This window comes from Mobula hypostoma, chromosome 3 (genome assembly GCF_963921235.1).
Source record: "Mobula hypostoma chromosome 3, sMobHyp1.1, whole genome shotgun sequence".
NCBI classification, from domain to species: Eukaryota; Metazoa; Chordata; class Chondrichthyes; order Myliobatiformes; family Myliobatidae; genus Mobula; species Mobula hypostoma.
In genome coordinates this window covers 122,753,840-122,770,294 of record NC_086099.1, presented here as the reverse complement: position 1 = coordinate 122,770,294, position 16,455 = coordinate 122,753,840, and the positions used below count along the sequence as shown (strand labels likewise).

General features: G+C 49.1%; 1 protein-coding gene across 3 annotated transcripts in view; it reads left to right on the top strand.

The window, feature by feature from the left end:
• Nucleotides 1-508: 508 nt before the first annotated feature.
• The window catches only part of LOC134344235 (ankyrin repeat and BTB/POZ domain-containing protein 3-B-like), a 73,938-nt gene continuing 57,991 nt past the window's right edge, over nucleotides 509-16,455 (top strand). For all 3 annotated transcript variants that reach the window (XM_063043695.1, XM_063043694.1, XM_063043697.1), the window contains exons 1-3: nucleotides 509-1,438; nucleotides 13,021-13,152; nucleotides 14,067-14,271. In XM_063043695.1, coding sequence (XP_062899765.1) covers nucleotides 574-1,438; nucleotides 13,021-13,152; nucleotides 14,067-14,271 — 1,202 coding nt within the window. In that variant the 5' untranslated portion in view covers nucleotides 509-573. The remainder of the gene's footprint in view (nucleotides 1,439-13,020; nucleotides 13,153-14,066; nucleotides 14,272-16,455) is intronic.

The window sequence follows — 16,455 nt, the reverse complement described above, 5'->3', positions numbered from 1 at the left end:
GGGACAGCAGACCCATCATCAGGGACCCCACCCCCACATGCTCTCTTCCTGCTGCTGCCATCAGGAAGGAGGTACAGGAAGCTCAGGACCCACACCACCTGGCTCAGAAACAGTTATTACCCCTCAACTTCATTACCCCATAACTTCATTCACCTCAACATTGAACTGATTCCACAACCTACAGGTTCGCTTCCAAGGACTCTACACCCTCATGTTCTCAGTATTATTGGTCTATCTGTTTCTACTTGTTTATTCGGTATTTGGACAATTTGTCTTCTACACACCGGTTGCTTGTCTTCGTGTCCGGTGCTACACTGTGCTTCTTTGTAGTTACCGTGCAGGAGGACCCGTCACAGGGTGACATGGACATTACTTCGAACTTAGTTGTGTGTACACTGCCGAGTCGGGACAGGGAGGCGCAGTTTCCCGGAGGTGGATGGGCGGGGAGAATGTGGGAGGGGTTTGACGGCCGACTCGCTCAGACACACCGTCCAACTCTGAAGAGGGGGCCGGGCCAGGAAAACCAGTCACAACTAGAGAAAGTCTGTGTAGATCTCAGTAGTGCTGCTCCCAATGATCCGGCCGAGAGGAGCCCAGACCATGTCCGGGCTCCACAAATCGCTGGGCAGGAACTTCGAGAACCTGACTTTGGACTCTGGCTATGGAGGAACCGGAGCCTCGTGCAGATCGTCCACTCTGTCGCTGCCCCACTTGGGGAACACCTGGTACTCCTTTCCTGCGACGGCCAGCAAAAGGTACACGAACAGCTGCGAGACGCTGGACACCGGGTTGCTGGAAAGCTCCGGACCTCTAGAGTCACCGGACTGTTACCCCAAACTGCCCCACTTGGAAGAGGTGCCCTGGTCCGAGCGGGAGGTGGGGGAGATCGTGGGGAGGTGCAGAACCGGAGGTCTGGCCGCTGATAGCCAGCTGCTGAAGAGACTTTCCACCTACCTGGGCAGGGCGCTGGTCCGCATTGCCCGGGAGGCGCAGAGATTGAGCCGAGTCAGCGCGCAGTGTAGCAAGCACGAAGTGCAGGGCGCCGTCAAACTGGTCCTGTCCTGGGCCCTGTCCCACAGCTGCATTGAAGCGGCCGTCAAGGCTCTGTCCGCTTACAACATGAGCTGCAGAGAGCAACTCAACGCCAGCAAGAGCTCCCACTGTAATCTGACCTTCTCTGTCGGCCGCTTCTTCCGTTGGATGGTGGACTGTAAGCTGTCGCTGCGCATTCACGAACACGCGGCCATCTACCTGGCGGCCTGCCTGGAGAACCTGCTGGAGGAGGTCTGCCTGAGACTGCTGGACCACCTGGGCGGCCGGGGCGACGAGCGACCCGGCGGACTGGACAAGGCGCTGGAGCAGGCTGTCGGAAGCGATGCCGATCTCTGGGGCCTCTTCCAGGCTCACGACCACCTGATCTGCGGCAAAAACGCTTACGGTAAGTGGACCCCGGAGGTGAGGGTTCCTGTAGGGGCGAGCAGAGGGCACTGGGAGCCAGGGGATGTGTGCCAGAGGTAGAATCGATAAGCTGTACACTTAGTGGCCACTTTATTAGGTAGGCATGCATATCTGCTAGTTAATGCTAATATCTAGTCAGCCCATCGTAAGGCAGCAACTCAATGGACAGAAGCGTGCAAGCGTGGTCAAGGGGTTCAGCTGTTGTTCAGACCAAACATCAGAACGGGGAAGAAATGTGATCTCAGTGACTTTGATTGTGGAATGATTGTTGGTGGTTTTGAGTATCTCAGAAACTGCTGATCCCCTGGGGTTTTCGCACACAACAATCTCTAGAGTTTACAGAGGATGGTGTGAACAACGAAAGATAAACATCCAGTAAGTGGCGGCGCTGTCGGTGTAAAACGCCTCGTTAATGAGAGAGGTCGGGGGAGAATGGCCGGACTGGAAGCTGACAGTAACTCAAATACAGTAACCATGTTCCATCAGTGGTGTGCAGAGGACATCTCTGAACACACAACGCGTTGAGCCTTGAAGTGGATGAGCTACAGCAGCAGAAGACCAGGAGGATACACTCAATGGTCACTGTTTTAGGTAGCGGTGGTATCAAAGAAAGTGGCCATAGAGAGTGGATCCAGGCTCCTAATGATTTAATGTCGGTGATTTGTGTGTTTCTTCAGACTAGCTCCTCTTACACAGTCCTTCAGTGTATAAATTGTTTTACTTCAAACTAAGATACCTTGAAGGAATGGGAGCGTGTCTGGGCACATTCACAGCCAATCATTTTTAATGCAACCACATTTTTGTTCTTCAAGGACAGACAGTTTGTTTTCCCAAGTGACGTGTTTTCCAGTTGTACGTCCCACAATTAAATACTATTTATACACACAGTGCCCAGTACAAGCTTGGCTTGTCCAAACTTTCCTTGTGAGGTAAACTATCCACTTGACTTTGTAGTTTAGTGACTTCCTTGAAACTGGGTTGACTTCCTTCCTTCTGTAAGAAGAACAAAAGGCTCGCAGTTCTCCAGACCTAGGCTCGGAAATGCCCTGTGTGACAAACTAAATTTGTTATCATAGTACACCTGTACTATCCTGAGATTCATCTTCTTGCAGGCAGTTACAAGAAAATAAAAGAAGTCCGGTAGAATTTAGAAAACACACCATACATAAACAAAGACTGACAATCAGTGTGAAAAAGAAGACAAAACTGTGCAAATGAAAGAAAATAATAAAGTATACTGTAGAGTCCTCAAAAGTGAATCAGTTCAGTGCTGGAGTGAGTGAAGTTAATCTAAGCAGCCTGATGGTTGTAGGGTAATAAGTTCCTGAACCTGGTGGTGTGGGACCTAAAGCTCCTGTACCTCCTGCCTGAGGGTAGAATGAAGAAGAGAGCATGACCTGGAAGGTGGGCTCCTTGATAGCTGACCTCCACCATCCCCGTGACTGCGTGAGCTTCCTCCAGGTGCTGCCTTCCTGCTACACCATTTCGTGTAGATGGGCTCAATGGTGGGCAGGGTTTTACCGGTGGTGGACTGGTCCGTATCCACTGCTTTTTGTAGGGTTTTCGTTCAAGGGCATTGGTGGTTCCATACCAAGTTGTGATAGAGTCAGTCAATATACCCTCCACCAAACCGATTAGAGCAGGGGGGCTAAGCTCACAGCCTTGTGGTGCACCTGTACTTATGGAGATTAAAGCAAAAACTTCATACCATCTTCAAAGTTTCTTTCTTCCCCTGCGAGCAGTTAATCTGATCAACCATACTAGTGTGCCACCCAGCCCCCTCTATTTATTGCCCCCCCCCGCCGTCTCCGGTCTGTACCATGAACACTTTTAACAATGCTTATATTTGCACATTTTATTCCACATCTGTACTTTAACTTTAGTTTACATATTGTTCTTTATTATTGATACTTGTTGAATGCTGTGCTTTGTTGCATGTCCTGCCTCGACCAACACGCCACAGCAAACTCCTGACCCTTTCTTATTCATTCTTGAAAAGACATTTTCTCTGGTTCAGTTACAGCGAAAAGCATAACCTGTGAATTATTGCTGGGTCTGTCACGGTTAAGATAAGAAATGCTTCATCATACCCAGTTCCTGTCCCTTTGCATAACCCTTCCCTAGAATTCGGCTGACATCACCATTCAGACATGTTCCAAAGATTCCAAGTGGACAATATTAATCACTGAACGTTCAGAAAGGCCCAACTTTTTCAGTGGAGACTCAAGAGATCCCCGGATCTGGGAGCTTGGAGCAGCAATCAAGTTGTTGGAGGAGTTCAGCCAGTTGAATCAAGTCTGTGGGAGGAAAGGAATTATGTGGGGGGTTTTGAACCGAAACTTTGACAATTCCTGACTTCCCTCAGACACTACTTGACCCACTGCATTACTCCAGCAGATTGCTGGACTTTTTACAACTTTCCATTCAGTGGAGGCTCCCTTGTATGCTCAGTAGCCAATTTATTAAGTACAGCTGCTTGTTAAAGCAAGTATCTAATCAGCCTGTATTTGATCAACAACTCAGTGTATAAAAGCACGCAGACATGGTTAAGAGGTCCCATTGTTGTTCAGACCCAGCATCAGAATGGGAAGGAAATGTGATCTACGTGACTTTGACCGTGGAATGATTGTTGGTGTCAGACGGAGTGCTTCGAGTATCTCAGAAGCTGGGATTTTCATGTTCAACAATCTCTAGAGTTTACAGAGAATGGTGCGAAAATACAAAAAAAATCCAGTGAGTGGCAGTCCTGTGGCTGAAACTGCTTTGTTAATGAGAGAGGAGAGGAGAATGGCCAGACTGGTTGAAGCTGACAGGGGAGGTGAATGTAACTCACCTCCAGAAAGAGGCCAATTCTTCGTCATTGTAGGAACATAACTCACGTCCACATTTCCTGCAGTATGATTAATTGCTAATTAATGTGTAAATCAGAAACTTATGAAGCTACTGGTGAGGCAGAAGGCAGCTGTTGTTTCTAAAAGTTGTCCCAATTCACAGGGGCTCACTTCATCGGCCTTAGTTGATTTAAACAGCAAAAAAAAAGTTAATTCCTAGTGGCCACCCACTTTGATTGGACTTCCCAATCCTATTCTGACATGCTGGTCCATGGCTTTATGATCAGCCTTACCAGTAGCTTCTGATCACACAATAATTAGTAATTAACCATACAGCAAAAAGTGTGGGCGAGTAACAGATTCTTTTTTCCTCTGGACGAAGAGACAGAAAGCATAACAATTTTTTATTTTGCTTTTGTAGAGCTTCCACTATCTAATTTGTTTGAAGTAAAATACAGTTTGTTGGTTATGTGTGGTGTTGTATGACATGGGTGATCATGATCTTTCCATGATCATGATTGTTCCTGGTAATTTTTTCCATAGAAGTGGTTTGCCATTGCCTTCTTCCGGGCAGAGTCTTTACAAGACGGGTGACCCCAGCCATTAACAATACTCTTCAGAGGTTGTCTGCCTGGCACTTGTGCTATGCATCAATTCCTCATGCGACCATTCACCACCAGTTTCCATGGCTTCACGTGACCCTGATCGGGCGGGGGGGGGGGTGCAGGGGAGGGGGAGTGGAAAGAAAGAGCACCCTACATCTCCTTGGTAGAGACTTATCTCCACCCGCCACCCTAAAATACAGTCGATGTCTGAAAACCTATTAGAAGCAAAGTACTGGAAATAATCAGCAGGTCAGAGAATATCTGCAGGAAAGAAGCAAGTGGCATCATCTTAAGTTGACAGCCATTTATCTTTAAGCTGTTTCTAACAGAATTAATGTAGTTTTTATCCAATATCATTCCTTTATTAATTTCCAGGGTTGTCGTTCCTCCAATGTCATTCCTTTGCTAATTCTCAGGGATGTTGTTTCTTCAATATCATTCCTTTGTTGATTCCCAGCAACATATTTCCTAGCTTCATCTGTCACCTTCTAGCTATCCTCCTTCCTCTCCTCCCATCTTTTTATTCTGTCTTCTTCCTCCTTCCTTTACACTCCTGAAGCAGGGTGTCATAAGGCGGTGGCTGGAAATGGATCCAAGTGCAAGACACAGACACTGAAGGACTAGGGACAGGACTAGCATACAGGGTGAGGGCAAGGACATGGACACGAAAACCGGGAACCCGGAACATGACTGGACAAGAGAGCTAGGAGCCCGGGCTTGGACTCCGAGCCAGAGACTGGACAAGGACCCAGTACCTGGGTCTTGCCTCTGGCTCGGACCCCAGAACTAGGCAAGGACGAGGCTTGGCAGGCAGGCAGGACGAGGCTGGAGTCTTCAGGCTTGAGGCTAGAGGCTAGAAGCGAGGCTTGGCAGGAGGCGGGAGGCTGGAATCTTCAGGCTTGAGGCTAGAGGCTAGAGATGAGGCTTGGCAGGAGGCGAGAGGCTGGGGTCTTCAGGCTGAGGCTAGAGACGAGGCTTGGCAGCAGGCGGGAGGCTGGGGTCTTCAGCCTTGAGGCTAGAGACTAGAGGCGAGGCTTGGCAGGAGGCAGGAGGCTGGAGTCTTCAGGCTTGAGGCTAAGCAGGAGGCTGGAGTCTTCAGGCTTGAGGCTAAGCAGGAGGCTTGGGTCTTCAGGCTTGAGGCTAGGCAGGAGGCTGGAGTCTACAGGCTTGAGGCTAGGCAGGAGGCTGGAGTCCAGGCTTGAGGCTAGGCAGGAGGCTGGAGTCTTCAGGCTTGAGGCTAGGCAGGAGGCTGGAGTCTTCAGGCTTGAGGCTAGGCAGGAGGCTGGAGTCTTCAGGCTTGAGGCTAGGCAGGAGGCTGGAGTCCAGGCTTGAGGCTAGGCAGGAGGTTGGAGTCTTCAGGCTTAAGGCTAGGCAGGAGGATGGGGTCTTCAGGCTTGAGGCTGGAGTCCAGGCTTGAGGCTAGGCAGGAGGCTTGGGTCTTCAGGCTTGAGGCTAGGCAGGAGGCTGGAGTCTTCAGGCTTGAGGCTAGGCAGGAGGCTGGAGTCTTCAGGCTTGAGGCTAGGCAGGAGGCTGGAGTCTACAGGCTTGAGGCTAGGCAGGAGGCTGGAGTCCAGGCTTGAGGCTAGGCTTGAGGCTGGAGTCCAGGCTTGAGGCTAGGCAGGAGGCTGGGGTCTTCAGGCTTGAGGCTAGGCAGGAGGCTGGGGTCTTCAGGCTTGAGGCTAGGCAGGCTCCTCCTGGGCAGGGTACGGTACTCCTGGGCAGGGTACGGTACTCCTGGGCAGGGTGCGGATCACCACCCGACAGAGGCATGGGACAGGAAGGAAAAGAACCAACCACAGGTAACGACAAGACAGCCTGGCTTACCCGATGGAGGGATGGGACAGGAAGGGACAGAACCAACCATAGGTAACGGCAAGATGGCCTGGCTTACCCGACAGAGGCAAGGGACAGGAAGGGATAGAACCTGCCGCAGGGTAATGGCAAGACAGCCTGACTTAACCGGTGGAGGCAAGGGACAGGAAGGGAACTAGGTACAGGGTGGCTCCAGGACAAGACTGAAGGCAAGACGAGGTGAGAGTTACCAGCAAGACCAGGCAAGGCAAGGTGAAACGAGAACTTCAGGCGAGGCAAGAGTTACCGACAAGACAAGGCAAGGCAAGGCTTCAGGCGAGGAAACAGAAGGCAAAGGAACAGATACAAGGAGTAAGGGCAAGGACAATCCAGCCGCCACGCCCTGGTCTCTGAAGCTATTTATGCAGCCAGCCCCAACGAGCATCAGCTGACTCAATTAGAGCTCAACAAGGACAGAAACAGGGTAGACAGGAAAACCTGGAGCAAGGGTTGATGGACCGGACCGTGAACTGGAATACAGACTTCACGGACCGGACCATGACAAAGGGTCTGGACCTGAAACGTCGATAGTTCATTCCTCTACATAGATGCTGCCTGACTTGCTGAGTTCCTCCAGCATATTGTGTGTGTGTTACTCTGGATTTGCAGCATCTGCAGACTTTTTTGTGTTCCTCCTTACTTCGTTAAGTTCCAGAAGTTTCCAGGAACAAAGTTCCTCCTGTATCATCCCTTCGTCAATTTTCCCAGGAACAAAGTTCCTCCTGTATCATTTCCTTGCTAATACCTGGAAATTGCCCTGCTAATGCAATGCATGATTGTTCCTAAAACTTAGATTGTGCTTGTGTTGTACTGGTTCAGAAGGGATACAGCCACATGGTTTCGGTGAAGTGGCACTTGTTTCATACCTGTCACGGTTACTGCTTTCTGTTCCCTCTTCAGATGATGGTGAAGCAGACTTGTGGCTGAGAGCTGAATTTCGTCCAGAAATGTTAGTGTGGTTTGACAGTGCAGCCTAATATAGTCCATTTAAACAATTGCAAGGCTGTCACACGTACCTCAGTTAAAAACTGCAGCTGACTTAGAGAAACAAATTGACAAAGATTGCGCAAGCTTGCAAATGCACACTGTCTGTAAAACCACACAGGATGTTGCTGGGACTCAGCTCGTCAGGCAGCACCTACAGAGGGAAATAAACAGTTGCCATTTCGGGCCAAGTCTGGCTTAGTACGTGATGCTCTATACCATAACAGAAAAACAAAACTGAAATGGGGGAAAGGAAGGATAGAGAGGACCTCCCAACTTTTGATGTCATACTACCTGATTCCCTTCTCACCCCTTCTCCTCTCACCTGCCCATCACCTCCCTCCTTCCCTTTCTCCCATGGTCCACTCTCCTCTCCTATCAGATTCCTTCTTCAGCCCTTCACCTCTTCCACCTATCACCTCCCAGCTTCTCACTTCACCCTCCCTCCCCCACCCAGCCCCCTTCCCCCTCATCTGGTCTCACCTATCACCTCCCAGCTTCTCACTTCACCCTCCCTCCCCCACCCAGCCCCCTTCCCCCTCATCTGGTCTCACCTATCACCTCCCAGCTTCTCACTTCACCCTCCCTCCCCCACCCAGCCCCCTTCCCCCTCATCTGGTCTCACCTATCACCTCCCAGCTTCTCACTTCACCCTCCCTCCCCCACCCAGCCCCCTTCCCCCTCATCTGGTCTCACCTATCACCTCCCAGCTTCTCACTTCACCCTCCCTCCCCCACCCAGCCCCCTTCCCCCTCATCTGGTCTCACCTATCACCTGCCAGCTTCTCACTTCACCCTCCCTCCCCCACCCAGCCCCCTTCCCCCTCATCTGGTCTCACCTATCACCTGCCAGCTTGTCCGCCTTCCCCTCCCCCCCCCCAACCTTCGTACTCTGGCTTCTTCCCCCTTCCTTTCCAGTCCTGAAGAAGGGTCTTGGCCCCGAACATCAACTATTTACTCTTCTCCATAGCTGCTGCCTGACCTGCTGAGCTCCTCCATCATTTTGTGTGGGTTACTCTAGACTTCCAACATCTACGGAATCTCCTGTGTTTGATTTCCTCTCACAGCTTCATTGCAGCAAAGTTTTCTTGTCGTTGGCTGAGAGTTCACTACCACCCACGACAAAGGCCAGAGCTGTTCTGTGGGACTTCACGTATAGGAAAAAGTCTAGTCTGTCAGCCGGACTGAGAGACAGCGTGTCAGGCGATGCACCACTTCCTCTCAGCTTCACTTGGGCTGTCAAATGGACCTCACAACCTACAAACTACCAGTTGCTGCTGGCTATCTGCACTGATTCAGGAGACTGATGGTCGAAACCCTGGTTATCCACACCCATTCAGGAGACTGATGGTTGAAACCCTGGTTATCCACACCCATTCAGGAGACTGATGGTCGAAACCCTGGTTATCCACACCCATTCAGGAGACTGATGGTTGAAACCCTGGTTATCCACACCCATTCAGGAGACTGATGGTTGAAACCCTGGTTATCCACACCCATTCAGGAGACTGATGGTTGAAACCCTGGTTATCCACACCCATTCAGGAGACTGATGGTTGAAACCCTGGTTATCCACACCCATTCAGGAGACTGATGGTCGAAACCCTGGTTATCCACACCCATTCAGGAGACTGATGGTCGAAACCCTGGTTATCCACACTGATTCAGGAGACTGATGGTCGAAACCCTGGTTATCCACACCCATTCAGGAGACTGATGGTCGAAACCCTGGTTATCCACACCCATTCAGGAGACTGATGGTTGAAACCCTGGTTATCCACACCCATTCAGGAGACTGATGGTTGAAACCCTGGTTATCCACACCCATTCAGGAGACTGATGGTTGAAACCCTGGTTATCCACACTGATTCAGGAGACTGATGGTTGAAACCCTGGTTATCCACACCCAATCAGGAGACTGATGGTTGAAACCCTGGTTATCCACACTGATTCAGGAGACTGATGGTCGAAACCCTGGTTATCCACACCCATTCAGGAGACTGATGGTCGAAACCCTGGTTATCCACACCCATTCAGGAGACTGATGGTCGAAACCCTGGTTATCCACACCCATTCAGGAGACTGATGGTTGAAACCCTGGTTATCCACACTGATTCAGGAGACTGATGGTCGAAACCCTGGTTATCCACACTGATTCAGGAGACTGATGGTTGAAACCCTGGTTATCCACACCCATTCAGGAGACTGATGGTCGAAACCCTGGTTATCCACACCCATTCAGGAGACTGATGGTCGAAACCCTGGTTATCCACACCCATTCAGGAGACTGATGGTCGAAACCCTGGTTATCCACACCCATTCAGGAGACTGATGGTCGAAACCCTGGTTATCCACACTGATTCAGGAGACTGATGGTTGAAACCCTGGTTATCCACACCCATTCAGGAGACTGATGGTCGAAACCCTGGTTATCCACACCCATTCAGGAGACTGATGGTTGAAACCCTGGTTATCCACACCCATTCAGGAGACTGATGGTTGAAACCCTGGTTATCCACACTGATTCAGGAGACTGATGGTTGAAACCCTGGTTATCTACACTGATTCAGGAGACTGATGGCTGAAGAATAATAAGTGGTCCAGAAAATGAGGCTCCACACTACCAGGTTCAGGAACAGTTATTACCTTACAGCCATCAGGCTCCTGAACCAGCATGGATAACCTCACTCACCACTTCTCTGTACTGTTTTAATGATCTACAGGCTTTCAAAGACACTTTACAACTCTAGATGGGGAGAAAATTCAAAAATCTGAGGTGCAAAGGAACTTGGGCGTTCTTGCACAGGATTCCCTAAAGGTTAATTTGCAGGTTGAATCGGTAGTGAGGAAGGCAAATGCAATGTTGGCACTAATTTAGAGAGGACTAGAATATAAAAGCAAGGATGTGACACTGAGGCTTTATAGGCTTTGGTCAGACTGCACCTGGAGTATTGTGAGCAGCTTTGGGCCCCTTATTTAAGAAGAGATGTATGACATCAGATAGGGTCCAGAAGGTGCTCATGGAATCTCATTGAAACCTATCAAATATTGAAAGGCCTAGATAGAGTGAATGCGGAGAGGCTGTTTCCTATAATGGGGGAGTCTAGGACCAGAGGGCACAACCTCATAATAGGGGGACATCCATTTAGATGAGGAGGAATTCAAAGGATTCTGTAGACGCTGGAAATCCAGAGTAATACACACAAAATGCTGGAGGAACTCAGCAAGTTGGGCAGAATCTATGGAAATGAATAAATAGTCTACATTTTGGGCGCATACCCTCATCAGTACTGGAAAGGAAGGGTGAAGATGCCAGAATAAAAAAGATGGGGGAGGGGAAGCAGGATAGCCAGAAGGTGCTAGGTGAAGCCAGGTGGGTAGGAAGACAAAGAGCTGGAGAGGAAGGAGTCTGATAGGAGAGGAGTGTAGACTGTGGCAGAAAGGGAGGGTGGAGATGATAGGCAAGTGAGAAGAGGTGAGACGCCGGGGGGTAAGTCAGGAAGCTAGGTAAGGGGGCGGAGGGGAGGTGAAATGTTCTTACTGGAAAGAGGTCAATATTCATGCCTTCAAAGTGGAGGCTACTCAGACGGAATATAAGGTGTCACTCCTCCATCCTGAGGGTGGCCTCAACTTGGCACAACAGAAGAACATGGAATGACACTTTGGAATGGGAATGGGAATTAAAATGTTTGGCCACTGGGAAGTTCTGCTTTTGGCGGATGGAGTGGAGGTGCTCGATGAAGCAGTCCGCAATTGAGGACTAGTCTCACCAATGTAAATGAGGCTGCGTTGGGAGCACCGGACACAATAGACAACCCCAGCAGGTTCGCAGGTGAAGAGTTGCCTCACCTGCAATGATTGTTTGGGGCCCTGAATAGAGGTGAGGGAGGAGGTGAGTGGGCAGGCGTGGCAATTAGGGTGCTTGCAGGGATTGGTGCCGGGAGGGAGGGAGGGAGGGGTAAACGATAAAGGGAATTGCAGAGAGAGTGATCCCTCCGCGATTTAACAATAAATTTACTATGGACTTTAAAGTCTGGCTCAGAATTTCCCATTCTGACATGTCTATCCACGGCCTCCTCTACTGTAAAGATGAAGCCACACTCAGGTTGGAGGAACAACACCTTATATTCCGTCTGGGTAGCCTCCAACCTGATGGCATGAACATTGACTTCTCAAACTTCCGCTAATGCCCCACCTCCCCCTCGTACCCCATCTGTTATTTATTTATATACACACATTCTTTTTCTCTCTCTCACTCTCCTTTTTCTCCCTCTGTCCCTCTGACTATACCCCTTGCCCATCCTCTGGGTTCCCCCCCACCTTGTCTTTCTTCCCGGACCTCCTGTCCCATGATCCTCTCATATCCCCTTTGCCAATCACCTGTCCAGCTCTTGGCTCCATCCCTCCCCCTCCTGTCTTCTCCTATCATTTTGGATCTCCCCCTCCCCCTCCCACTTTCAAATCTCTTACTAACTCTTCCTTCAGTTAGTCCTGACGAAGGGTCTCGGCCTGAAACGTCGACTGCACCTCTTCCTAGAGATGCTGCCTGGCCTGCTGCATTCACCAGCAATTTTTGTGTGTGTTGCTTGAATTTCCAGCATCTGCAGATTTCCCCGTGTTTGCGTCTCTATATATTTTTTTGTTTACACACAGTTCGTTGTTTTTACAAAGTAGTTGTTTGTCCATCTGTCTGATGTGGTTTTATCATTGATTCTAATTTCGTATTTGCTGTGAGTGCTCACAATAAAATGAGTCTCAGGGTTGAATATAGTAACATATGTACTTCGATAATAGATTTATTTAAAAATCCATAAGTGGTGGGGTGGAGATACGTCCCTACCAAAGGAGGTGCCAGGTGCTGCTTCCCTCCTTCTCACCCTTGGGCAACCTTCCCGATATGGGTCATGTGAAGTCATGGGATCAGGTGGTGGATGGTCGGATGAGCAGCTGGTGCAGATCACAAGTCCTGGTTACACGACCACTGAAGCCTGGCAGACAGTCTCTGAACAGTTTTGATAACGGGTGGGGTCACCTGTCTTGTAAAAACACTGCCCAAAAGAAGGCAATGGCAAACCCCTTCTGTGGAAAAATTTGCCAGGAGCAATCATGGTCATGAGGCTAAGATTGCCCATAACGAATGACTGGTTTTATGGTCTACGTGACAGTGAATCATCTTGGTTCATCTGCCTGACTTTGGGGCCCCTCATTGAAGCCCAGATAGATTTGACTTCTCCTTGGAATATGTCACTGAGATGTCTAACCAAACGTGGACCACTTTTCTTGTGTTCTCAGGTGTGCCCTGCCTTCCGACGTACCTCAGTATGCATGCAGAGCGCCATCATCAACAGCTCTACACCAGCCATGACCTGAAGAACCTGGAACAAGCCATGCTGGCAACCTCCGTGGGCACCATTGCTGAACTCAGTCAGTATCCTGCAGCCCTCTCTCCTCCTCTCAGTACGCGTACGAGTGGGGGGAGGGCGCTTTGACACCTCATTGTAGTCTAGAACAGAACAGAGCAGAACACCTCAGTCAGCATTTCTGTAAGCGCGTTCCCGCGTGTAAAAGGCTATAATGTTTGGTGCTGTGAAAAAGCTATTAAACATGGCGTATTGATTTATTTCGAGATACTGCGAGGAACAGACCCTTCCAGCCCACCGCCCAGCAACCCACCTACTTAACACCAGCCTAACCATAGGACAATTTGTAATGTCCAATTAATCTACTGACTGGTATGTCTTTGGACTGTGGGAGGAAACCGGAGCACCCGAAGGAAACCCACACAGTCACGGGGAGAACGTACAAACTCCATACAGACAGCGTCGAAATTAAACACTGACGCCTTAAGCTGTAATTGTGCCGCGCTACCAGTTACGCTACTGTGGCGCCCAAAATCCAAAAGGGCAGTGGCTGGCGTTAAGGACCCCAATCACCCAGGACATGTCCTCATTCCACTGCTAACAATGGGGAGGAGGTACAGGAGCCTGAAGGCACACACTCCATCATCTGATTCCTTAACAGACAATGAATCCCTGAACTCCACCTCGCTATTTTTTTTGCTCTGCTTTTGCACCATGTATTTGATATTTTATATCAGGGTCCCCAACCTTTTTTGCACCGCGGACCGATTTAATATTGACAGTATTCTTGCGGACCGGCCGACCTGGCGGGGGGGGGGTGGCGGTGTTGTTTAAGTAGGGCTAAACTCACCTCAACATGTCTTTTACAGTTGGGGTTGCCAACTTTCTCACTCCCAAATAAGGTTTGGTTGTGTATCTGATGACAATAAACGAACTGGAATGGTGATAGATGCTAACCTCTTTTCCTCTATTCCCTAGGCGACTTGATCTCTCACTCAATGTACTACCTCCAGCAGTTTGGCGCTTTGCACCGTGACCAGGGGTTCCAGTTGCATTTCAGAAAGGGCCCGTATTCCTGGGAGCCGGAGGCGTTACACAGTCTCTACTACTACACCCACTGCCCACAGATGGAGTGGGAGAATCTCGGTGAGGAACCTCCCAAAGGGAAGCTGAACAACGAGAGGTGAGACAGCTGTTAATCCACCTTCACGGGATGGGCCGGTGCGCTCCATTGTCCCGAGCGGAATCACTCGCGGAAAGCACAACATGCCCCGCTGGGCTTTAGGGAATTTGAGCACTTTCTGTGTCGCACATCAGGGGATTTCAGAACGCGATCCAAATAGTTGCTTCTCTCTGGAGCGAAGGAGAGTGAGAGGTGACTTGACGGAGGTGTACAAAATAATAAAAGGCATAAATCAAGTGGACAGCAGGAGACCTTTCCCCAGGGTGGAAACGGTTAATACGAGGGGGCATAATTTTAAGATGATTGGAGGAAAATATAGGGACGATGTCAGTGGTGGATATTTTACGGAGAATGGTGGGGGTGTGGAAGCCCTGCCAGGGATGGTGGTGGAGGCAGATACATTGGGGACATTTAAGGAATTCTTAGATGATAGAGAAATGAAGGAGTCTGTTGGTGGAAAGGGTTAGATTGATCTTGGAGTAGGTTAGAAGGACGGGAGGCATGGCATTGTGATGTATGCTGAGAGGAGATTTACCAGGATGCTACTTGGACTGGAGAGATGTCTTACGGAGAGCATGTTGAGAGAGCTAGACCATTCTTTTGTCTCAGGACCCTGTAAGGAGCCACCCTTGGATTCAACTTTTTCTGAGAGAGCTCAGGATCTAAAAGAGCTTCACGGGAATGATCCCAGAAATGAAAGGGTTAACATATGAGGAAAGTTTAATGTCTCTGGGCCTGTACTTGCTGGAATTTAGAAGAATGAGGGAGGATCTCGTTGAAACCTATCGAATATTGAAAGGCCTCAATGGAGTAGACGTGGAGAGGATGTTTCCTGTGGTGGGAGAGGCTCGGACCAGAGGGCACAGCCTCAGACTAGAGGTATGTCCCTTTAGAGCAGAGATGAGAATTTCTTTAGCCAGAGGGTGGTGAATCTATGGAATTCATTGCAACGGATAGTTGGTGAAGCCAGGTCACTGAGTGTACTTATAGCAGAGGTTGCTGGGTTCTTGGTTAGTCAGGGCGTCAAAGGTTACGTGGAAATGGCAGGAGTATGGGGTTGAGAAGGAAAAACGAATCGGTTATTTATTTCCTGATGAAGGCCCTTGGCCTGAAACATTGACTGGTTATTCAGTTCCTCCAGCATTTTGTATGAGTTGCTCTCAATTTCCAGCATCTGCAGGGTCTCTGGAGTTGAGTTATTTATTAACTGATTGAGATACAGTGCGGAATCTCAATCCTTCAAACCACACCACCCAGCAATCGCCGATTCTAACCTTAGTCTAATCACAGGACAGTTTAGAATCAGAATCAGAATCAGGTTTATTATCACCGGCATGTGTCGTGAAATTTGTTAACTTAGCAGCAGCAGTTCAATGGAATACATAATATAGAAGAATCGATCAATCAATTATAGTATATGCATATTGAATAAATTAAAAATTGTACAAAAAAACAGAAATACTGTATATTAAAAAAGTGAGGTATGTCCAAGGGTTCAATGTCCATTTAAGAATCGGATGGCAGAGGGGACGAAGCTGTTCCTGAATCACTGAGTGTGTGTCTTCAGGCTTCTGTATCTCCTACCTGATGGTAACAGTGAGAAAAGAGCATGCGATGCCCTTTCTTTTTAACAATGACTAATTACCCTACAACTTGCGTGGGAGGAACCGGGAAACCCAGGATTCTATGGCAAGGATGTTCAGACTCCTTATGGATAACATTGGGATTGAACTCTGTAATAGTGTTGTGCTCACAGCAATGCTCCCATGGTACCCAGCAAACTCAACGGGCCGAATGGCCAAATTCTGCTCTTGCATCTCAAGGCCTGCTTCAACCCCGATGTACTCCATTTCCAGCCAGGCTTGCAGTCCCTGGCTCAGATCACAGCAGTCGATTGGGCGTATCACTGCTAAATTCAGGGTGAAATTGATTGTTTGCTGTTTATGTTGAATGTACATATTTTCATGGCAATGAACTGTGAAAAGAGGAAGTGATAATTTATAGTCTGTCGAAAGTACAGCTTGAATTTGATGAGCATCTGAACACAAGCTGCTGTGTGTGGCAAGTTTAAGTTTCATGAGGTGATGTAAGTCGGATTTTTAGTTGTTTGGGGTTTTTCAGAGAACGATGATGACGACTACCCTGAGAGCTTGCAGGAAGTGAAAAGTCCCCTAGTGATAGGTA